Below are 25909 nucleotides of genomic sequence, written 5' to 3' on the forward strand. Positions count from 1 at the left end.
CGAACCCGCGACCCTCAGATTGTGAGTCGAGCGCCTTATCCACCTGGCCATGCCGGGCCGTGCCCGGTGGGTCAGCAGTAGGTTTGCGGACTTGGAACACAAAAGTCCGAGGTTCGATTCTCCGTGGCGAGTAAGATGCAAACAACCAAGAAAAGCAGTAATGACAAAACTGACGATCGAGTAAGTTAAGAGTAAAGCTCAGAGCAAGATGGAGTAGACTAAATTGGCTTGGGATGTTGTTACATTACATATAGTAGTAACTTTCACTATGCAACAACAATTATTACTTTACCTTTAACAGCGTACCATTCAGCTCCATTAGTTACACCATCCGAGAAATCAGGTATCCCCGACCGGCATGATTTTCCTTGATGCATAGTGGTATGTTGAGAGGAGTACAATAAAGCCAGGTGGTGAAAGACATCGTCGTCTGGAGTAAAGGACTTAATATATCTTGTAGGCGCGTCTGAAAACCGGTATTCATGACTTATGATAAAATTTCTCTTTTATTTTCCATTCTTTTGAATTAACCCCCCCCCCCAACACACACACAAAATAATAATTAAGATTATACCTGAAAGGAAAAATTATATGGCATATTTTCTTTCTTTGATATTTCACATTATTTTAAAAGTGTTAATTTTGCTTTATAATCCTACAAGGCCTTTGATAGGGCTAAGTAGAGACTGAAGAAATTGGTTTATATCTGGAATAGCCTTAATAAAAAGTGAAGTTTTAACTCACTAACATTTATTTAAACCCTCCTTCAACTTACCCTCTGAAGTCACAGGTCTTATGATAGCTAAATAATATTTGGGATTTATGTAAACATTCCTCCAGCCGACTGATCTTTACTGAAAATGTAACTAGGTTTATACTGGTATAAAAACTTACCACCGGATCAAATGAAATTCGAATAACTTACTACTGAATCAGTGACTTAGAGGTTTATATTTCTAAAGACTAATGCCCTATTTGAAAAGTGGTTTTTATAAGATTTAATAACATTTCATGCTGTATGTATAATGACTATATTATATGTTTTTCGATAGACCATATAAAGCAATTTGCTATAACAGTATGCTATAACATATTTCACTTTTTATCACTGAAACTTGGCTGGAAAACGTTACGATTGAAACTATTTGATGTTGTACAAAATAGTTTTCAATCAGATAGCTAACATATTTTCGTTTAGTAGTCTGCGAAAATATATTTATAAAAATTCCAAGGAGCTTACTTTTATTTTTTTGGGAAGGAGGAAGATTGTCAAATGGATAACTTGCAACAAGAGCTCCTCCGTGTAAATTGGCCGATAGAACGAATGGAATGTCGTTTAACCATTTCTTAACGGCTTTTGTTTCTGGTTCTTCCTTTTGTAGGTTTTCTTCAAAGTAGTCTGGAAAGTTGCGATTTAGGTCGACGCCATGTGCGTTATTTCTGAAACATAACAAGCTATATCAATATTGCATTCACGCATACTTTCTGATCATTTTGAAACACATTATTGAATTACAGTTTTATAAGCAGTAGAAACAACTCACTCGTTCATAAAAGGAAAACAAAAAATCTGGATTCAACTGTACAAGGTAACTGTGACCAAATACTAACCTGTCCGAAACTAGAATAAACACTCTATCTTCTTAGTTATACTGCTTAAATGTAACCTGCCTGGTACAAGGAAACATGTTTTCTTCTAAACTTTACAAGATAAATATGTAACTATAAATATGTTATACAAACAAAAGATTTTCATCCCTGCATTCAGGTGTCAGAGGTGTAGAAGGCACATTAAGTATGTGTGGGGGGCAAGGTTTATCTGATCAAGGGAGACGAAGGAATGTGCATCACAGGTGCACCCATTATGGCCGGGAAGCTCTTGGGTTCTGTATTAAATTGTATGCATTGGCTTGCTTTGTCTTCGAGTAATTTTCCCTGTTTTGATGCATTCTCACTGGAACAGATTGAAAGTGGGGGAGACGCCCTTCACTTCTTACGCCACTGGGTGTTCAATATAAATGTAGCTAAATATTAATCTTAATAACACAGATCGACACACTCTTCAAAACTGTCAAGATAAAATGCAATTGAAACGTATTCTCCACTCAGTTGTAACAAATGAAACTAAGTAAACACTAACCTGCCAGGGCTACGAGAACATAATCCTTCTATTGCCATTTCAAACCCGTCGGGATTCATGGATGGCATCAAATGGATCTGGGTGTTATCCATCAGCCAGCGGACGTAAGGATCTTTGTTGTAGTTATTGATAAGATAAGCTGCTAGATGCAATAAGAGTTCTCTTCCAACAGACTGAAAGTAAAACAATAACAATTTCTTAAAATGTAGAGTAAAAATCATAAATTACACAGCAAGTACTTTCATAGTTAGAGTTGTAAGTCAGACTTTTATCATTTCAGCTTTATTGAAGGCTCCAACACTAACAACTATAAAGCTGTGAAACATACAAGTTCGTATGAGTTATTGTCAATGCTCATATTTTTATCCGCGAGATAGCGGCTCATAGAATGGCCCCGAGTTTTTCAAGTACAAATTTTTAGCTCATAGCTCCATCTCTTGACCGATTTGAGATCTAATTACGGACGCGGTTATTGAGAATTCCCTCTTGTTTTATTCAACGTGAAACGTTCTAATTAGGAAATCGCTAAACTCTATAGGATTTAGTACATAAAATAGCGTCAAACATAATATTTTAGAAAGTGTATCTATAGTTCTAGCTGATAATAAATATATAGAAGGAAACACGCTGTCCTGAAAACAAATGCTTGACACCACTTCAAATATAATGTAGCTTTTACCTTCAAAACGTGAATAAAATATTATAGTAAATATTCGGAAAGTAAATTAAAAGACTAATTGCTAAACTGTTCCAATGATATTTGGTAAGAAAGTGAAAAGGTAAACATTTACTAAGGCCCGGCATGGCCAAGTGATTTAGGGTCGCGGGTTCGAATCCCAGTCCCACCAAACATGCTCGCCCTTTCAGCCGTGGGGCGTTATAATGTGACGGTCAATCCAACTATTCGTTGGTAAAGAGTAGCCCACGAGTTGGGGGTGGGTGGTGATGACTAGCTGCTTTCCCTCTGGTCTTACACTGCTAAATTAGGGACGGCTAGCGCATATAGCTCTCATGTAGCTTTGTGCGAAATTCAAAACAAACAAAGAACTTTACTGAGGTGAGATGGTTTGCTGTTAGAATCTTCCTTCAGTGAGGAAAAAGAAGTTAACAAGAAATTTCAGGTGAATTAGTTATGCATTCTAGTAGTGCCACGACAAAACATTTGATAGTGATATCAGAGAATTTAAACACAATTAAAACTGGAAATACAAACAAAAGTTACCAAGCATTTAACAATTGCGCGCATGGACTTGGTTTTCATTCAGGGTGAAATATTGATTTTTTATTAGTAAAGTGATTTTTTAATGTTCAAGTGGTTGCACAAAGAAATACCAATCAACTAAATGTGGAGTAATGAAACAATAAGTTGTTTGTCCAATAGAAAGTCAAGCATATCAATTTGTAAACACCTTGTTCATTGTAAAAGCGCAACAAATATTTTAAAGAAGGAAGAATGTTTATAATTTTGGTTGCTGTAGAGATCAACAATTTTGTTTGAACTACTTTTATTGTTTATTATTAGAAAAACTTGGAATATTGGGTGGAAAACGTTGCGTTGGTATTTTCTTTTATTGCAGAAAAATTGATGTTGCATACTCGACAGACTGTTTGAATTACTTGCCTTCTTGACTGCATAATCGATAATTTTAATAGCAAAATCTCTATGCGTAACAATGATTTTAAGTCTGGTAATTTCTTCTCTTAAGTAAGATACATTTGAACAAATATTAGAAACTCTGAATGTATACAATGTTCTTTGTGTGTGTGAAAAGAATGGTTTACAGGAGCTTCTGTGTGGAGGAGGGAGAGGGGGATTTACAAAAAAAAAAAAAACGGTTTGCGGTAAATTAGTGTATAAAGAAGCAATTGTTTCCATAAGTGAGAAATTTGCGCAATGAAATTTATTACTACGTTAATATACTGTTGCGAATTTGATGCCAGGAAATTGCTTGTTACAAAGGTTGATATGGACCAGATTAATGTTCTAAGTCTAGGTATAGACCAGATTAATGTTCTAAGTGTAGGTATAGACCACATTAATGTTCAAAGTCTAGGTATAGACCAGATTAATGTTCTAAGTCTAGGTATAGCTCCTCCACCGCTCCTATTGTTTTTAAGGAAGCTATCATTCCGTATGTCAACAATAACTTAAAATGAAAGACGTCAAACGTTTAGTTAAATATGACATTTGAAATGAATTAAAAAGATACATTGTTAAAAAATAACTCTAAATTAAGTCTAACATAACTAAGAAAAACGACTGATGATTTATAGTACAAAAACCGGGTTTCGATACCCGTGGTGAACACAGAACAGATAGCCCATCGTGTAGATTTTTGCTTAACAACAAACAACAACAATACTTTGAACACAATAATTTAATTCTTATATTTGTTTTACCAAAATTTTATTGACCATATGAAGATTCATAAGATTAATTCAGATTTCGCCCAGTTATTTTCTGTATTAGTTCTTCACGTTATTAGGTAAAAAAAAAGTATCTTACTGAACTAATGATCACAAATATATTTTTCAGAATTATTTTGATTTTGTTGAAAAACCGCAACAGAATTATATCGAAATCAACTCTTTTGATCCCTTCTCGCTTTTCATTAATTGTCATTATAGGAAATGAGTTCAGTCTACACTTGACATAAAGTTGTGATATAACTACTTCTAGATTAAAAGCTGTCCTCCGATGTGTTAGCGGTAAGTTTACAGACTCACGACGTTAAAATCCCAGGTTCGATTTCCCGCGGTGGACAGAGCGCATATAGTCCATTGTGTAGCTTTGCACTGAAATATTAACAGCTTCGTGCATTTTTCGTGAACCAATTTACAATATATTTAATTAATTCTCTATCCTGTAGATCTTAAAATATAAACAACGAATGTCGACGATAAGTTCATAGTGTTGCTGTATGATTCCGTTGCCGCAAAATAGAGCGTTGCACTTTGGGAAGGCGTGCGTTATGAGTGACCGTTAAATCGCTCTCTTCGATTATAACAATTCAAAAAGTTGGCGGTGGGTGCTGTTGGTTAGCTGTCTTGCCTCTTGTCTATCAGTTCAAAATTACTGACAGATAGCGCAGTTAATCCTTGCGCAAAAATGTTGGAACAAAACAAAGAAACAGAAGTGATATTGTGGAGGGAGGATGGCATTTTACTATAGAATGTTCTAACTTTGTAAAAATCAACACGCTGACATCCAGATTACAACAAAATCTAAACTTGATAGCAAATTTTCTTTAGTAGTGAGCCGGGCAAGGCCATATAGTTAGTAAGCCCGAACTATACATTCGAGGATTCGTGGTTCACATTCCGGATTTGGGTTCATGGGTGCGCTATAAGAGAAACACTTGAACCCCACAGCTTAGTCAGGTATGATCAGCGTAAGAGTTGGCGGTGGTTGCTCTTGACTAGCTGCATTCTCTCTAGTTTAAAAGTTCAAAATTAGGAAGGAATATGGGTAGATAGTCCTTTGGGTCTGGCATGGCCTGGTAGTGAGGTCGTTCGACTCGCAATCTGAGGACCGCGGGTTCGAATCCTCGTCGCCGAACATGCTTATCTTGGTGTTAAAATTCTTGACTTACAAAAATTCTGGTCGAATCCAAACTAGTTGGGATTAAGGTCGTAACGGCAAAGAAGATGGTTAGATAGTCTTTTGTCTAGTTTTGTGCTGTAATTCTCAAACAAACGAAAATTCTTTACTAGTAGTTCTCAATCCTTTACTAGAAAATTGGATTTCTGTTAATTCCCCCCCCCCCCACACACACAGACAAACATTTAGAATGTTTTCTTAGAAGGATAAAAAAAACAGCATTCTTTACATTGCTAGAGAGCTCTGAATATTTTGATTATATTTATCTAAGATAAAAAAAACTCTACTTAAATCTATTGCAACAGATCAAGGTTTTGAAAGACACTTTATTGATTGTAGAATCAAAAATGGCAGACACTCAAAATTGGCATCACATGACATCAATTTTATCGCAATAAACGAAAACATTCATTAAAAAGTTCTCTATCCCATATTCAAGTTTATCTGACAAATTTCAAAAATTAAATAAAAGATTTTTAAACATTTATAAAAAGAATAATTGCTTTCAAAGTTAAATGTTTTTTTGATCAAATCTAAATTGGATAAGTAAGTCGAAACTTATGGGTCAGTCCATTACACACACACACGCACACAACAGAACAAAAATATAGTTGACGAATCAGATTTTGCTCAACATTTGAAGTTTTTTGTATTATTAACTGAGAAAACTAAATCTTTAACTGTAGTTAATTTTTTAATGTCACTGTAAATTGTTTTCTTTTCGGAACTACTGGAGTACCAAACTATGTCATTTTAAATCTCTTGTTCTTATTCCTCACTTCTTGAAGATTATTTTATACTTTAACTACAACGTTGAGTGTGAAAGTACGGCGTGTCAGAGCTGAAATATTACTAATTCTACCCTTCTATAATTAGTACAGAATATATCCATATTAAGGCATATCCTGGTTTTCTACATGTAGCTATAACATTCTTGTTAACCGGATGTCAAGGGGTCATAAACATGTGCTACTCCTTTTAGATGGACCTGTGTCAATTTCTTATGACGCGACGAGAAACTGAAGGGAAACTCAAATTTTGTACAAGTTGGGAGTCCTCTTCTTTGAATATATAATTTGGAATAGTCGGTGACATAGGTGAGCAATGGATAATAGGATACCGCAATGGACCCTTGTCTGATTTCAAAGTGTGTATAATACAATTCTTACCTTCCTTGTCCTGTGCGAACCTATCCGGATATCCTTTCTCTACACCACAGCAGCTAGTATAGTCACAACAGAATTTAATGGGCTGCCAAATAGGCAAAATACACTACACTTTTGCAAATAAATATTTTATTAATTTATTCGCTTTTGTTTGTTTTCCTTTGCTAATTGAGTTCAGTTTATTCTCTGCATAAAATTTCCGAATCGGCGTTTTGTAGATACTTGAAACTTGTTTGTTGGACATCATTATAAGTTAATACGACATATGTAAGACATGTTAGGCGTTTCATGTTGTCGTTTTCTTGTGCACCTTTTAAATTTCCTGACTAAATGCGACAAGTATTTAGGAAACGCGTAATGTTTTACCACATTGAAATGACACCTTACCTCATTTCTGTTTAAAATTTTATATTAAATCTTCATCGAATCTAATTTTATCCCAACTCTAAGCAAATCTACAGAGTAATTAATGAATATTTAGTTGTTTCCTTTTTTTATTTACGTTGTAATATCAAGGAGGATAAGAACACGAGAGTGTCTTGATAGCTTCAGTGCATCCTTATAGAGTTCTATTTAATCGTGTACCAAGCTTTAATAAATTCCGTCTAGCAATTGTTTTGAAATGTGTAAGCCCGGCATGGCCAGTTGGTTAGGGCGCTCGACTCGTAGTCTGCGTGTCGCGGGTTCGAATCCCCGTCCCACCAAACATACTCGCCCTTTCAGCCGTGGGGGCGTTATAATGTGACGGTCAATCCCACTATTTGTTGGTAAAAGAGTTGTCCAAGAGTTGGCGGTGGGTGGTGATGAATAGCTGCCTTCCCTCTAGTCTTACACTGCTAAATGAGAGACGGCTAGCTCTCGTGTACCTTTGCGCGAAATCCATAACAAGCAAACAAACAATTGAAATGAGTAACACCGCAAATCTGTACTGAAATGAGCAGATCAAAGCTGCTAGTATTTGTGTTTCCTCCTTGTTATTTGAATGTTAATTTGGTAGCTCAGTCAAGCATGGCTTTTGAAAAGTTGTTTATTGCCACAAATAAGTCTTAATTTCGTAATTTTCAACTTGAATTATATACTTATAAGAAAATGTTTTTTTTTTTTGGTTGTTTGAATTTTGCTCAAACTACTCAAACAGTTTCTGCGCTAGCCGTCCCTAATTTAGAAGTGGTAGATGAAGGCATCTAGTCAATACCACCTATCATCAACTCTTGGGCTACTCTTTACCAACGAAAAATAGCACTACCATAACATTATAAAAGCTCAAATGGCGGGTATGGGCGGTGACAGGATTTGAGCCCGCGACCCGCATCTTACGAGTTGAGATTCTTAATCACCAGGCCATGCCAGACCCTTACTCGATCATAAAGTAAGTGTACTTACAGGTTTTATTTAACACCAGCAGATTGCATGGGATCTATAATTATGTGACTGATAAAAATTTGTTTTGAATTTCGCGCAAAGCTATTCGAGAGATATCAGCGCTAACTGTCCCTAATTTTGACTAGAGGGAAAGCACCCACCGCCACCTCTTGGGCTACTATTTACCTACGAATAATGGGATTATCTGTCAAATTATAACGCCCTCACGGCTGAAAAATAACATGGAGTTCGAACCCGCGACCTTTAGATTGCGAGTCGATTGCTCTGACCACCAGACCATGCCAGGACGACTAATAACACAGATACTAGTCATGTTGTTCAGAATTATATACTTCTTTCATTTATAATTACACTTGAAAATATTAATAATTATAGGGGTTTCTTTACAGAGTGCAAATACTGTCTATTGAACTGTGATGCAAGAAAAAACAAATCCAAGAACCTTTCGTTGTTCTCAGTACAAAACGTATTTATTGTAAGTTTTGGTTAACGATAACAGTAACAAAGACACTATCTAGCATCACCTGTGGTTATTAACGAAATAATAGTATATTAGGCCTACCTCGTCTCCGTGCATATTGGCAATATATTTGACGTTAGGCTTCAGTAGAGGTCTCTCATTGGGAGTTGAAGACAGAAGTATGACCCATAATTCTTTTCCTACATCGCACGAACAAGGAAAACAAAAGGTGTGAAAACCATATCACCATCAAATGAAAAATTATTCTATTTTTGTTATGTTCATTATTAACTAAGCTCCTGATACTTCATATAAGCGAACACTGTCATTACGTAATGATAGGTTTAGGAGTGCGTCAACGCCAACAAGTGCACTTAGCTATGGAAATGTTTTCTGAATCATCATTCACTCTCCGCTAAGGATGTCGTATTCTTCTGATTATTTATACAAATTTATAGAGAGAAGGGAAAGTTTCAAAATACTTCTCAAAAGTTTTGCCTGCCCCCATTCTTACATTTTTTCCCCCTTACACTACGAACTAGCGTCAAAAGGCCCATTTCAAAGGAATAGTATTATTATAACCGTATAAACAACATCCCTTTCATAAACACGTATACTTTAGACTTAATAATTATAAAGATCACTAGTTGATTAGGCTATAGACGTAATAACTAATTATAGAGTTACTTGTTAAACGTTTCAACTTCTCGATAACTTAATAGTTTGTAACATTTTAATAGTAATAATATTTAGTGTATTAATTTAAGCCGCATTTGAACATTTTAAGTTGAGTTGACCTTGTAAAGCATTAATGGGATTACAGCCGAAAATACCTTTAAAAGTGAAGGGGCTCAAATAACGAATGAATATCATGTGTGAAGTTGGGATTATATATAAATATTTTGACTGGTATGTATTTACTATTACGCTTTTTGCGAGTACTTTAAACAAAATACGAGAACTTATATTGAACTATAAGATCTTATTAGTTATATCACCAATAAAAGTATTTAAGCGCAAATTCGCAAATTTAAAAATGAGATAGAGTACTCTAGTTTATCAAAATCAAAGTGAAGATATGACAACAGGCCCTACTTTACTCACCCAATATTATTGGACTAACGTTTATGTTACAAACTGTATCATAAATATGCTTCCAATTTTGTTATTCAAAACACATATAAAACTGTTTACATACGTACACCATATGAACTGCCACTTACATGTTTTGCGTAGAAAACATGTAATTTTTGTATTAACTTCCAACTAGTAATCAACCCTTTATCATAATGAATATTTATCATAATTATAGGTGCACGAGTAAAATGCATTTTTCACCAATTCACTTTCAAGTAATAAAATATAGTCACTAAACATGTAATGTCCCCTAGTGACGTATATTATAAGGCGTGCAGAATCCTGGTTCCAATCCATTCACCGCAATTCAAAGTGTTTACAGCAACAGGTTTTCTTCGAAGCGAAGTAATATTTACGTAACAAAAAAAACAACAACAAAACAATGTATTATATTGTGAACTCAACAAGTTTCAATGAATGGCCGTAAGCTAAGAAACAAAAAGAATTCTATGGCTAGTCTTCATATTATCTACTCTTTTTTTAGTTAACATGAAATTACACGAAATGAATTGAATTCAGTACGTAAACTTGTACTACGTCTTTTAATTAGAATAACTGTGTAGTTGAAAGTTAATATCATGACATTACAATAATTATATAAATTAGGTTAAACTGAGTTCCACACAAAGTCAAGCAAGTCTGAAACATAAATAAACTAAATCATTAATTCTTCAAAAAAAACAAAAAAAACAACTCGTTTGGATTGATGGATATAAACCAGAATATATAAAATTAAAGAAATTAATTCCAAGAGCAAGAATCTTCAATTCTTCAAAAAAAACAACAAAAAAAAAACAACTCGTTTGGATTGATGGATATAAACCCGAATATATAAAATTAAAGAAATTAATTCCAAGAGCAAAATCAAATAAAACCTTTTATATAATTCAACACGAAACATCACATGAGAAGCTATTACAAATTAAATAGAAATTATCATTTATTGAAAATATAGAACAGAATTAACGAGAACTTGAAAGTTATAGTGAAAATTTCATCTATTTGTTTGTTCTTTGTTAAGCACATTGCGTTATTCGTGCTTACCCAACACAGGAATCGAATCATGCATCTTAGCGTTATAAGCTCTCAACTCATCGTTCCAGCCACCGTGAGGTATTTTCATTTATAAATGTAGAAACGAGTCAGATTGAAAGATTTCCACATAAAAGTAATTTCTATCAATATACTTAATAACAACGTATACAGACGAATTCTAACATCATGACTTATAAACCACATAAAATTATTGTAGATAATTTATGTAAGCAGTTTTCTCAAACAACAACAAACAAATATTCTAAGGACTTGAATCATTGGGGGACATTACAGACAATAAACAGCTGTTTACTTTTCAAATATTTAACTTCTCGGGTACTAAGTTTGTACTCAAAGAATCGTTACTTTTGGTAATGTTGTTTAAACGATGCGAGTTATTTATCTGTATACCTATAACTCATAAATACAAGAAGAAAAAACAACAACATTAATTCGTCATCACATCAGTCGATCTTGAAAAACCATTACATGTATCGAAACTTTATGGAATTTAATGGAATAAGTAAAATATTAAATTGCGTTTTTTCCTCACTCTCGAAATTTTACCTTCCATAGAGGAAGAAGTAGAGAATATATATATATATATATTTCATTAGCTCTGGAGCCATGCGTGGCTTAATGGTTAACAAATAGGGCTGCGGATCACAAGGCCCAAAGTACCAGCTGCAATATGTCACTGAACACGCTCAGTACTCTTCGACTTCAGTTAAGAGGTGCTGATATATATGGGTAGTGAGTATTACTGAATGGTTAGGAATACCATGGATGAACGTTGAGTTTTTGACCTAGACGTTTAGCTTATGTGTCGGTTAAAGTACCATTCAAGTTGAAAATAGAAGTTACCAAATTATGGTAAATAAAGCACAAATAAGGTTTATTTCGCTATAATTCATCAAGGCATTTTCCTGGTGATCAGTTTATAACATACATAAGCAAAGAGCGTAATTTAAAGTGCCATCTAGAATTTAATAAATATTTTAGGCGGGATTTACATTCCTAAGGCCCAGTTTCCATTTAATTCTCATAGATAATAATAATACTAGACTTTTTAAACGCACGATTCTTAGCAGTCTTATTACAGATTTCTAAGACAGCTATATTGTTTGTGGCGGACAGTTTTAACACTAACAGAGTATGAAAGTCAAGTAAAACTTATACATCATCAGCAAAAAGGAGTTTCTTTCTCTCTTAAGATAATGTAATTAAACACTAAATTCTCTGTGATCCAGTTTAAAATATATTACCTTATTAGATGGCGTACTATGAAGAAATACAAGTGCTAAATATTTTAAAAGAAAATAAAGGTTGATTTTCATTGGGTTTACATTGATTTATACCATGCAGAAATTTCAACATACTGTCAACTGAAAGTCCAATGGAATAAAGCTTGGTCAACTCTGGAAACCTATTGGTGATATTCTGTAGCAGAGTTGTCATGTCGTCGTATCGGTGATATTGATAATCCACGTCAATCAGTTGTTGTTCAGACGCCTCACATGCCAAAGTAACAACAGCAGATAGCAGAAATCTGATATGCCACCCGAGGTGCCCCATCTGGTGGAAGTAATTGAAATAAGAATTCTTACTAATCACTTCTATAGTAAAACAACATTGCAAGAGTCACTCTTATTGAAAGTTAATATAATTCAATACTTAATACTCATATACTTTTTACGTTGCCTCGTCGCTAAAAGAGTTTGGTTTATTTTTAATTTCGCGCAAAGCTACATGAAGGCTATCTGCGATAGCCGTCCTAAATTTAGCTGTGATAGACTAGAATGAAGACAACTAGCCAGCATCACCAACTTTTGGGATACTATTATTCTAACGAATAGTGGGATTGACTGTCACCTTATAACGCCCCCGTGGCCGAGAGGGTGAGCATGATCGGTGATGGAGGAACCAACCCGCGACCCTCAGATTGCGAGTCAAGTGAGTGCCTTAACCACCAGGCTATGTCATGCTACGCTAAAAGAGAAACACCCTTAACGTACAATTTCGCAATCTATTTGATAGGGACAACCTAGGTGGACCAATAGGTCCCTGTTATCCCCGAACTTTAAGTTATGTTATTTTATTATTATGGTGCAAAACTACCCAATGAAGTATTTGCAATCTGTCCACCAAGGGGAATCGAAAACCATAATTGTAAGTCTGCAAACTTACGACTGACCCATTAAGAAAGGAATAGAGGATTGACGAGATACTCTACGTTCATTTATATTAATTGTGCGATCATCGCTACACGAGCAATGAGATAAATGTTGTACGGAACAGTTCAACAATGTAATTGATAAGTATTGTTTCTTGTTTATAATATTAAAATAAAAATAACACACAATGTTAAAATGGGTACACAACTGAAAACATTCTAAATTAAGACCAATAGCTGGCCTCCAAAAAAGTTGACTCTACAGTAGTGAAGGTCAAACCCAACTATTCGATGAGACTAAAATAGCCCTAGAGTTGGGGGTTGGGATCTGCTTTTCCTCTAGTCTATCAGCACAAAATTAGGGCTAGCTTTAGGCGTTATCCCTTAGGTAGCTTGCCGAAATTCTGACACAAACAAACAGGCACTGGTACTTTGCTGTACTGAAAAAGCACAGAGTACTTCTGTGTATGTTATTATATTGTTATAATAACTTTTGACAGATGTATAGACACATACTAACTGTTTTCTGCTACTTTCTAATCTTGAACATTTATTCATAAATCAGAAATAACTAACTACACTTGATAAGGAATTTTACCCTTTATATCAAAGAGTTTTTGAATAATAGTAGCTTTGAATCACGTTGTAGATTATTATACTGTTCTGTAATTATAATGGTGACTAAACGTCCCGTGGTCGACTTGTATTCGTATTCATACTAGGAGGTAAGTAACTTCGTGGTTGGCACTGTTTTGGTAACTACACAATGAGCTAACTATCTTTGTTGCTGGGATTTGTATTCGTATTCACTTTAGAAGGTAACTGATTTCGGCACCACGTTCTTATTCACAATAGGAAGTAATAATTTCGTGTGATCGGTACTGAATTCTTATTCAGAATAAAAGGAAACTATCTTTGTGTTGTCGACATTGTGTTCGTATTCAGATCGGAATCATACAAACTCTTCTTGAGTGTTTATTCACTTTTATACTAATATTTAAACAATAGAATTGTTTAAAGTTAGATACAAAATAATTAAAACATCATATTTATGAAATAACTAATACTGCTAGAATCGCAACCGCGTGCATTGAATTATTACATTTTAAGTTGCGTAGCAGTGGCCCGCGTCAAACGTCTGTACAGTTGATGTTAACATAATAATGGTTTGTTTGGAACCTGAAGAAAAACTACTTATGGGAAATTTTTATGCCACATCAGAGACTTTTGAGAATTTTAAGGATTTATTCTAACTTATTATATCTAATAACGATTTCAAAAGTACTAAGTCTTTTAGTTCGACCATTTTAATGAAGTTCATGCTACACTTTATTAGCAGCAGAGACTAAACAATATTTGACTGCCATAAACCTCAAACCAGCCTAAAAATAACTGTAAACCACGCCTTAAATTCCTTTCTTTTTATCTTACTTTTACACGATGCTTTTAGCCTAATGTCAGGACGCACGCCTTGCCAATTTCTATAGGTCGTGGGATCGAAACCTGTCCCCGAATATGTTTACCCTTTCAGCCGTGGCAATGCTATAATGTTAATAACGGTCAATACCATTATTAGTTGGTAAACGATTAGTCCAAGATTTGGACTTTCACTTCAAAATTACGAACTGCCTAGCACAGATACCTCTCGAGTAGCCTTGCGCATATATCCGAAACTTGAATTTGAGTTAAGCCGGAGAAGTCCTCCCTCATTTATATATATACAAGTCGTAGAAGTGTTCAATCATAAAACTAAGCCAAAGGGGCCCTCACATGAAGTTAAGCCCATACAAAGTGGCTTCATTTATTGATACAGCTTCTTTGTATTCGGAGCGACATTATAACATGGAATAAATAACAAAAATTACCGCTCAGATAAATTATTTTATAATACAAATACAGTTTAAGTTTAAGATTTTTGTTTCTCTTCTACGATGGCTGACATGGCCTAGTAGTTAGAATGCTAGATTCGCAAGCTGTGTGTCTCGGATTCGAATCTTATCGTCGAATATGCCTTTTCAGCCGAGAGATCGTTATAATGTGATAATCAATCCTAGTATTCGATTACAGTAGCCCAAGGTTGGCGATGAGCGGTGTTGACTAGTTACTCACCCTGTAGTCCATTACTTCTAAATTAGGGACGGCTAGCGCAGATAGCCTTCGGATAATTTTGCACGAAATCAACAAAACAAATAAACAGTCTTCTCTCATACCCGATCAGGCATAGCAGTGATTAATGTAACAATCTTCTCTCATACCCGATCAGGCATAGCAGTGATTAATGTAACAATCTTCTCTCACACCCAATCAGGCATAGCAGTGATTAATGTAACAATCTTCACTCACACCCGATCAGGCATAGCAGTGATTAATGTAACAATCTTCTCTCATACCCGATCAGGCATAGCAGTGATTAATGTAACAATTTTCTCTCATACCCGATCAGGCATAGCAGTGATTAATGTAACAATCTTCTCTCACACCCGATCAGGCATAGCAGTGATTAATGTAACAATCTTCTCTCACACCCGGTCAGGCATAGCAGTGATTAATGTAACAATCTTCTCTCACACCCGGTCAGGCATAGCAGTGATTAATGTAACAATCTTCTCTCACACCCGATCAGGCATAGCAGTGATTAATGTATAAAAGATACAAAGTAATACCTGTTACACTTGAAAACAATGATCGTTTTCTTTTTTTCTTCAAATCTCATTTTATTACGTTTCATTATACAATAAATATTTAAACCTTACGCCAGAAAACTTATTATAGTTGTTTTAAACAAAGTGTTTCTTTGCAAGTCAGAAAACTGACATGCTTCCTCTCAGTGGATCAGAGGTAAGTTAGAAGGCTTATAACCCTACAATTCAGAGCATAGATATCCCTTTGTGCAGCTATATGCTTACAGGAAACAAACTTAAAATGCTCTTGATTCAGATAAAGCGAAAGTTCAACAAGAAGATCACGACAATTGTGAAAATAAACATTTTATTTCGAATGATTCGGATTACACGTAATTCGTCTTCATCGTTTTTCTGCTAAGACAGTTCAAATGTAAGCTTAATCTGACAATTAGAACATAAAAATTTAATAAACTTTATATAAACATAGAATGTGGAGAGAAAAACTAAGAAAAACAAAAACAAAACCTAATTTCTTGTCTTTTCAACAAACTGTACACCGCCTCTCTCCTGATCGGAATTTAGGTCTTTGCGACCTAGGAGGGTCAGGTGCTCTGAGACCTCTTCCTCCCTTCCGTACCATGATAGGTTGTCCTTGAATGTTGATGGTTAGTACTACACGAGGGTCGGAGTAAACCGCACTTGCTCCGACCCCTTTCAGGGCAATACAAACTGTACACAATCTGCTTGATTGTCTGTTTTGAATTTCGCGCAAAGCTACACGAGGGCTATCTGCGCTAGCCGTCCCTAATTTAGCAGTGTAAGACTAGAGAGAAGACAGCTAGACATCAGCACCCACCGCCAACTCTTGGGTTACTCTTTTACTAACGAATAGTGGGATTGACCGTCACTTTATAACGCACCCACGCCTGAAAGGGGGGACATGTTTAGTGGGACGGGGATTCGAACCCGCGACCCGCAGATTGCGAGTCAAGCTCCCTAACCACCTTGCCATGCTGGGCCAAAGCAAAAATGAAAATAACAGTAAAGTTACGGGTGAATAAAGAAATAAGCAAACCGGTTTTAATACACAGAAGCTGACAGTAAAATAGTTGGTCTATGTTGGTTGATTATCAGTGCTTCTTTGTTTAATACTTCCCTCAAATGTGCCTAGATTAAGAATTTTGAAATTATACAAAGTGATATAGTGGCCACTGTTCTCTTTGCGATTAAAAAGATACGGTTTTTGGGGAAACAATAAAGTATTTATGGAAACATTGAGTGGTTTGATTTTAGAATTTAGCTTAGTGTTTGATCTATTACGTGTGAGTTTTTCTACCAATATTTGACGGTATCCATTTCGTTTCAAGATGTTGTATAAGAACTTTGGGGAGTCTGGTCGTTCAAGCAAATTTGTAGAATCTGTTGAAAAGACAAGAAATAAAGTTTTGTTGTAATGGAAGGGAAAGACACAGACCAAATCTGTGAAGAGATGAGAAAAAGTGTTCTTTCTGTAAACAGACGTAGAGAAATTGACAGTGTTTCTTGTTACAAGGACATGTCCAAAAGAAAAGTTAGGTTATTTCCTAATTTACAGGTTTAGATACATTAAAAATTTGGAAAAGCGTTGTTTCGGGCGGAAAATAATGAACGTATTACCTACATACCTTTAGTAAAGGACAGGCTTGAAGTTACTAGGGTAGTCTCCTAATCATGAGGGCTTGTGAAAACAAACAAATATATTGACGAGTGTAGAACCTAAGGGTGAACCCTCCGCAGCGCCATCTATCTCGTCATACAGTTTGCTACTGAAAAAAAAAAGTGGTTGTTTTGGATTTTGCGAAAAACTACACGAGGGCTATCTGCACTAGCCGCCTCTAATTTAGAAGTGATAGACTAAAGGGAAGCCAGCTAGTCAAAACCACTCACCGCCAACTCTCGAGCTACTCTTTTCTCAATGAATAGTGGGATTGACCATCACATTATAATGCACTCATGACTGAAAGGGCGAGCATGTTCGGTGACAGGGATTCGAGCCCGCGTCCTATAGATTACGAGTCGAGCACCCTAACCACCAGACCATGCTAGGCCTGTTTTGGTAGGGAGGTTAAGGAGTTGTTGTAGCTTTGGTTTGTTTAGTATCTTGTGAGAAAAGCGGTAAAAGGTTTTCTTTGTAATTATATTAGTGAAAATGGTGGTAATGTCAAAGTTGGCCATCACATAGTTTTCGGAAGTTTGAAAAGTGTCGATTTCTTTGGAAGAATAAAACAACTCTTTTTAATTTGGGAAATCGTTAGTAGTTAAATGGCATAAAATAGTAACCGAAAATTTAGATAGATTATAAGTTTTGTTTGTTGTTAAACCCAAAGCTACACAATAGGCTATCTTTGCTCTGACCACCAGGGTGCAAAATCCGATTGTTTTCGTCATAAACCTGCAGATTTACCGCTGAGCCACTGGGGGACTAGATTGTAAGCACGAGAGCCGATCATAGAGACGATAGGGCGTAGGGTAAGTTGTTTTTATTTCCTCTTTTACTGTTTGTTTTAGTGCAAAGCCACATTGGGCTATCTGCTGTGTTTACCGCGGGGAATCGAAACCCGGATTTTTGCGTTATAAGTCCGTAAGGTTACCGCTGACCCTCCGGGGAACTTTTATGTTTTCCTAAACCTTCGTGTTTAAGAGACTGCCTTATTAGCTTTAAACCTCTTCTTTACAAAAAGTATTTGAATGATACCTTCGTTACTTTCTGCTCGAAACAACACATATCCAAATATGAACGTGTCTAAGCTCGCGACGCCTGAATATACAAATCATTTGTGCATTAGAAAATATACTCACCATTTTCCAGATGTCCTTGTAACAAAATAAATTAGCGCTTTCTCTATATCTGTTTACGTACAGAAAACGTTTTATAGTCTCCTTTGGCAGTGTCATTTCCTCCCATTAAAACAAAACCTAATTTCTTGTCTTTTCAACAAACTGTACACAATCTGCTTGATTGTTTGTTTTGAATTTCGCGCAAAGCTACACGAGGGCTGTCTGCGCTAGCCGTCCCTAATTTAGCAGTGTAAGACTAGAGAGAAGGCAGCTAGTCATCACCACCCACCGCCAACTCTTGGGCTACTCTTTTACCAACGAATAGTGGGATTGACGGTAACGTTATAACACCCCCACGGCTGAAAGGACGAGCATGTTTGTTGGGACGGGGATTCGAACCCGCGACCCGCAGATTGCGAGTCGAGCTCCCTAACCACCTGGCCATACACGGCCACAATCTGCTTGAATATAAGTCTCTCCACACTGTATTAACCTTCTTACACAACATCTTGAAAATAAATGGATACCATCAAACCTTGCTAGAAAAACACACATGTAATTTATTAAAAACCAAGTTCAATTCTAAAATCAAACCACTCAGTGTTACCGGATGTCTGCCAGTATTTGGTTTCTCAACCTTGGTAAAAAGAACCTAAAACTCAAAGTAAATGTAGTTAAATTAATACACAAGTTTTATCCTTAGTCTAAATTCAGAGTATTTTTTAAACCCACTTTCATATTGAAAGACTTTTCACCACCTTTTTTGGTCTCATATGTCAAGAGCGCCATCTACATTGGAAAGACTAAACGATATCTTGCTGTGCATGTTCATAACACTTAGGTGTCTCCACAAAAACCGGATCTTCAATACAAATCTGTTCACATCCGACATTCTTAACCAGGGAAAACACTGCCCACCATATCACTTTGGATAAATTATGAACAGTATTATCAATTAAAGATACAGTGTTAATCAATCGATACAGACTAGATCCTATCAACTGAAACTGTCTTAGGTGTTCACTTTCATTCGGCCCTAACTGTTCCCTTGCTTCTTTTTGTTGTGTTTCTCTCCCTATTGCTCGCGGTGTCTCAGCGGTAAACCTGAGGACTTATAACGCTAAAACCCGGGTTTTGATACCCGTTATGGGCAAATCACATGTAGCTCATTGTATAGCTTTGCGCTTAACAACAAATAAACAGTTATCCTCGTTGTATTTGCATATATATATATATATTACATTTTATTATATTTTTTCAGTTTTAATTATTACATTAATTGATAACTTAATTATTTTCACAGCAAATCGCTGAAGATGGATTACGTATAATCGTCCGAAATAAAATGTTTATTTTCACAATCGTCTTAATATTCGGGTTGAAATAAAAGACATTTTAGTTTTGCATTACATGATGTATCAGAGAAGAAAATTAAAGTCATTACAGACAAAATGAATAATATATTTTATTAATACCACAAGTAGATAGCAGCTGCTGGCTCATTTAGAACACTTTTCTACATGTTATGCAAATACAACAGAGAATACAGTTTCAGTATGTAAGCTGGTTTGAAGCATCGTTACGTTTCATATGTGGAAAGTATTATTATGTGAAACAATTAGACGGGAGTGATTTACTGATTTTATTCGTTTTCTCTCAGTGAACTAAGTACCAATTTGCATGTAGTCTATGCGTAATTTTTGATATTCAAGATATTTATAAAGATTAGATTGTATATCATCTTCGTTTGTAGTTAAGCACAAAGCTACACAATGGGTCATTTGTGCTCTGCTCCCCCCCAACCCCACTGGTATCGAAGAACCTCTACAGTATTTGGATAGTCACTAACAGAGGAGATGAAAGTGTAAAAGCAGGCATGTAATACAAGAATCCCCACAGTCCTTAAAAAAAGGACATGAAAGTGAAACAGTTAATATACAGAACCCCATAGCATTTAGATGGTTATTAAACAGGGGACGCGAAAGTATGAAAGGAACCTCATAGTCTTTGGATAGTAATTAGAAGTGAGATCTGTATGAACTAGGTACTACTTTGAAGTTATTAAATTTAAATCAATGCGATTTAATACAATATTGTTGTTTTTTAAATTAATAATAAACTGTTATGTCAGTAAACTGGAACTTGCAAGTTACTTTACAATAAATGTCATAGTTTATACTGGAGTTTGACTTTTTTTTTCCATTTTAAGGTATGAATACTGCTAATTAGACGTTTCTTTATTTGGTGATTGAAATGAAATAACTAACTAAATTAATTTACAATGTTTAGAGGTAATGATATTCGCACAAAGCTACCGCCGTCCCTAATTTTGAACTGATAGATAGGAAGGAAGGCAGCTAGTCAGCAGCACGAACTAGTCTAATTGAATAATGGGATTTGACTGTCACTCTTATAACGCACACACGGCTCTAAAGTGCGTAGCGCGAATAAATATATTGCGGAAACGGGATGCGATCTATTGTCCGTCATGTTGACCACTAAATTACGCCCAGTCTAATGCGAAGCACAATTCAGTCATTTTACTTATTGTCGAGAATGTAAAACATTATCTATAATAGACATTAAGTAAACTTACCTCTATTGATTGTTCTTTATTTAATACTTCAGACCTGACGCAGTACTGATGGGCTGTATCAGTGTTTCATTACCGGTACCTTATATAAGAGCTATACACAAAATAATCTCGTTCCTACTCACCCTGGCTGGATACACGTCATATGCCAATGATTAATACTGTCCACATGCTTCCGTATAGAAAATCAGTACATTTCCTTTCTGGTTGAAAAAAAACAATACACAGGGACTAACTCTTTATTTCCTTCGGTTAATAAAAGTTTGGACATAAAACCCAAATCCTATCTGTTTATAAGTTATGTATTTCAATAATAATCTGATTAAATATTACCCCAGTCTCTTTTATTGTTTAATTTACGTAATACAGGAATCTTTTCTATTGTTGAATGTATCATATAACTCATCTATTTGACTATTTAATGTGATAGTCTAACACAATAATTGGTTACTATTCTAAATGTATCTGTATAATAATACATCAATCACTTTATTGTTTAATGTGTTTACATAATACAGGAATCTCTTCTATTGTTGAACCTATTATATAACTCATCTATTTTACTGTCTAATGTGATAGTCTAACACAATAATTGGTTACTATTTTAAATGTATCTGTATAATAATACATCAATCACTTTATTGTTTAATGTGTTTACATAATACAGGAATCTCTGCTATTGTTGAACCTATTATATAACTCATCTATTTTACTGTTTAATGTGATAGTCTAACACAATAATTGGTTACTATTTTAAATGTATCTGTATAATAATACATCAATCACTTTATTGTTTAATGTGTTTACATAATACAGGAATCTCTTCTATTGTTGAACCTATTATATAACTCATCTATTTTACTGTCTAATGTACTAGCCTAACACAATGACTGTTAACTATTTTAATGTATCTATATAATACATCAATCTCTTTCTTGTTTAATGTGCTTATAAAAATTCATTAATCTTTCTCATCGTTCCGTGTATTTATCTAATACATTCTGTATATCTGTTTCTCACTGTTTAGTAATAACTGACAATTTTACGATATTAGTTAAAAACTTCCAAGGTATAACAACAAGTGTAGGCGTTAAAAGATGTATTCACATCAAAATTAAATTTTGTTTAACAATGAACAACATCTTATAACCCCTCATGTGGTTGATGATACAAGAATAGTTTTAATTTTCACATGTAAACAATTGTCCATTATTTTGTGACAATTCAAGTGAAAAGTTTATAAAAACTTATTTAACTTATGGAGTGATTGTATTTCTAATGACCTTTTTTTAAAAAAAAAAATCTTGATCATGGGATTAATTCTGAGGCGTAATCCTATGAAGGGTAATAACATAGAGCAAGTTCTTCTAATGGTGATTAATGTATGGAATATATATTACACCGTACATTTAACTAATATTGCTTGATGTGTGAAAGTATTTTTAATCTTACATTTAACTAATACTTCTTGATGTATGAAGATATCTTTAATCTTACATTTAACTAATACTTCTTGATGTATGAAGATATCTTTAATCTTACATTTAACTAATACTTCTTGATGTATGAAGATATCTTTAATCTTACATTTAACTAATACTTCTTGATGTATGAAGGTGTTTTTAATCTTACAATTAACTAATACTTCTTGATGTATGAAGGTGTTTTTAATCTTACAATTAACTAATACTGCTTGTTGTATGAAACCATTTTAAATCATTCAATTAATTTATATTTAGATGGATAACTTGAGCATCGCTAATGATTTTAAGATCGTTTTGTGTGTTGATATTCTGTTTATGTGTGTGCAAATTCCATGTTATATACAAGTAATCATATCTTTAATTTTTATGAAACAATTTTTTATTCCTACAGAACTTATAAAAGGACACCGAGAAAAAAAATTCAAATCTCGTGCTCACGAGATACTAAGTGGCGCGTACAAGATAGTATTTTATGCATCTACACAACGTGTGGCCAGTCGGGACAGTAAGAAATTACCACCACGTTCTCACAATCTTGTCAAACGACAAAAAGGTACAACTTCATACATGTAGTTTTTTTTTTTCATTTACTTTTATTTGATTTACCAAAAGTCCCAGTGTAGCGCGACTAATAGTGCACATGGGTAGGTTGCAGTAGTCAGATATTCGTTTTTTTGTTGTTGCTATTTTTTCACATTGTCCCTTTAGGGGTTCCGTGAGACGGAATAAATAAGTAGGGCATCAATATCGGGCAATTTTCAGTCATCACGTGCTCTCTGATCACGCCAAATGCCAACTATATCTGTTGATGTTGCTCTCTGATTACTCCAAATGCCCACCATTTCGGTTGAAGTTAGTCTTGACAGTTATTCATTTTAGTATACTAACCATTGTCGACCTTCATAAAAATTTTTATTTTAAAGCAAACATGCCAATGTACGTATTAATTTCCCTGCTTTTCAAATTATTGGAGATTTAAAATCGGTTCATAAAAGAAACTCCCCTTGCCTCACTTCCGTCTAGTACTCTACCATGGGGGAAATAATGACTGTATCAGAAACAATGGCGTTTTTGTTTCATTTCGCGGAATTAAGATCACTTTCTAGGTACAGCACAGTCATAAAGATTCCAAGAATTAATTATGATAAACCTTTCTTAACTGATTTTTTTTTTCAATTATAAACTTAGATTTCATAAAGATACATGTAAAATGGTACATATTGTTACGTCTCCGTTTGTTAATTAACTTTCCGTAACTTCGTTCCGACGAAACTTTAACGACACAAGTCTTTACTTAATAAAACTGGTTTATTCTTTCCGAATATAACTTTACCGATACACTCAACTTCAACAATCGCGCTAAACAAACGCTGTAACAACGAACGTCTACAATACTTCTGACTGCAGTTCAATTACTCACTATCTACACACACATTACATTCTCGCGTCACGTTGTCCCCCTCTTATATATACCCAACTACCCTATATCTAGTAAATACTAGAGCATTCGCCAAAGTACAGGATAGTTCTAGACGCGTGGCGTCACAGTGGTCATGTGACTCGCTGACGCAACAATATGAAGAAGAAGAAAAGGGAGGGAGGGGCATTTGAATGGGTCAGTGAGCACTACTTTGAATCTTTGTAATTTTCAAATGTTAGCGAAGTTCTCTGACCCAAACGTTGACAATATAATTCATCTTCCATTACAGCGATTTTAACATTTGTATTATATGATGGTATAGCATCATTTCTTTGTTATCCAACAATGTATAAACGAAGTATTATTGTTTGGCCACTTCATTGTAGGTTCTGATTCTGTAAAAATAGTAATGATTTGAGCTAATTAAGACACACATTAATGTGTTGTACAGCCAAAACAACCTGCAGAACACACTGTCTGTTATTAACAGGAGTGATAATTTAACGATTTTCCACTTTCTGTAGCTCAGACTGTGGTAATCCGAACTATCATATATTCTCAGTGGATGTGCTCTACTGGACTCTTACTTCACATTATAAATTTCATAATAATCCATTAAAAAATACACGAGATATAAAATCTCGAATTTTGATTGAGGTTAGTAGTTAGGGAGGCACTTCAGCATCCAAAGGATGCAGCCACAGCGAGGGGGGTGGGGTGAGAAACATCAAAGATGACTAGGTCATAGTTCCAAAAGTTGCCACAAGACGCGTTGCTAGGTCGCCATGACAGGGGCCATGACGTCATAGTTCAACAAAGTGTCACCAGAGAGTGCAAATAAGTTATTGAGGGCTGAAACTATAGTTCAATACCATACAGGTGGCCATAATGGATGATTACAAAGTAGAGAACATATTTCTAGGCCATCATGACAGATGGCCACGACTCATACAATACATGTCTCATCATGCGGATAATTAATCATTAACTCTTTCAGCACGGGCTTGGTCCCTGGGACCGACCTCTTAACCATTTTATGCATGTTATAGTTTTCATGTTATACCTATTAAATTGGTAAGCGAATGTTAACGAAATTTGGCACATTATCAGTAAACAATACAATGCTTTCCTACACAAAATATAATTTTTTAAATTAAATCTTAAGGTTTGTAAAGCAATGTTTTCTCATGCCTTTTTTTTTAATTTTCGCATGTTGCCTATCTAACATGCAAAGTAATTTTCATTTCCAGATTAAAAATACTTTTATGCATCAGAAAAGTTTGAAATTTCACATGTTAAATCTTTATAATGTCCAGATAGTTATCAAACGTTTTTTAAGAAAAAACTTTATATTTTACCTGTTATTTTCAGTAATGAATCTCCGTACAGGTTTGGTAGATTTGATCAATCTTGTACCCACAATAAAAATTAGGAAATAAATATAAAGTGTGCTTCTTTCATTCGAAAATGAACACAAATTATAACATGAAAACATAAATGTTTAGGCTAAACAGCTTAAATCTCATAACATTATATCCCTATTGGCAGGGGTACCATTTACTGTGCATGACACAAGGTTTTAGTGTCTTACATTCAAAATTTTATTAAACTACTTTTTGTTTATGTTATACCAATTAGAATAGCGCAAAATTTTAGCTAATAATCCATATTTTAATAGTATACAAGTTTTAAGTTCTTAATTCTAAAAGGAAATATATAAAAATATCCTAAATTTCCACTAGTGCAACACACATGACAAATTTTGTCTTAGCATGTCATCATCCCTATTTTATCCATCACCCCTCGAAAATGTTCGAAATTAAACGTAAAATGCTCTCTATAAAATCGTTATTGTTCAAACAGACCATAATTTTTG

The 25909-nt window shown here is 34.8% G+C and overlaps 1 protein-coding gene across 2 annotated transcripts in view; it reads right to left on the reverse strand.

Annotated features, from left to right (window-relative positions):
- The window catches only part of LOC106467857 (carboxypeptidase M-like), a 27737-nt gene extending 6466 nt beyond the window's left edge, over positions 1 to 21271 (reverse strand). The window contains exons 1-7 of one of the 2 annotated variants that reach the window (XM_022396063.1): positions 21133 to 21236; positions 17384 to 17524; positions 12302 to 12497; positions 8853 to 8950; positions 2141 to 2313; positions 1241 to 1440; positions 293 to 466 (exon numbers count right to left, since the gene is read on the reverse strand). In XM_022396063.1, the coding sequence (XP_022251771.1) occupies positions 293 to 466; positions 1241 to 1440; positions 2141 to 2313; positions 8853 to 8950; positions 12302 to 12497 (841 nt within the window). In that variant the 5' untranslated portion in view covers positions 17384 to 17524; positions 21133 to 21236. Of the gene's footprint in view, positions 1 to 292; positions 467 to 1240; positions 1441 to 2140; positions 2314 to 8852; positions 8951 to 12301; positions 12498 to 17383; positions 17525 to 21132 lie in introns of both variants that reach the window. The other variant, XM_013928237.2, reaches the window with a different exon arrangement.
- Between the last annotated feature and the right edge of the window lie 4638 nt (positions 21272 to 25909).

The sequence above is a fragment of the Limulus polyphemus genome, unplaced genomic scaffold (assembly GCF_000517525.1).
Source record: "Limulus polyphemus unplaced genomic scaffold, Limulus_polyphemus-2.1.2 Scaffold2767, whole genome shotgun sequence".
In the NCBI taxonomy this organism is placed as follows: Eukaryota; Metazoa; Arthropoda; class Merostomata; order Xiphosura; family Limulidae; genus Limulus; species Limulus polyphemus.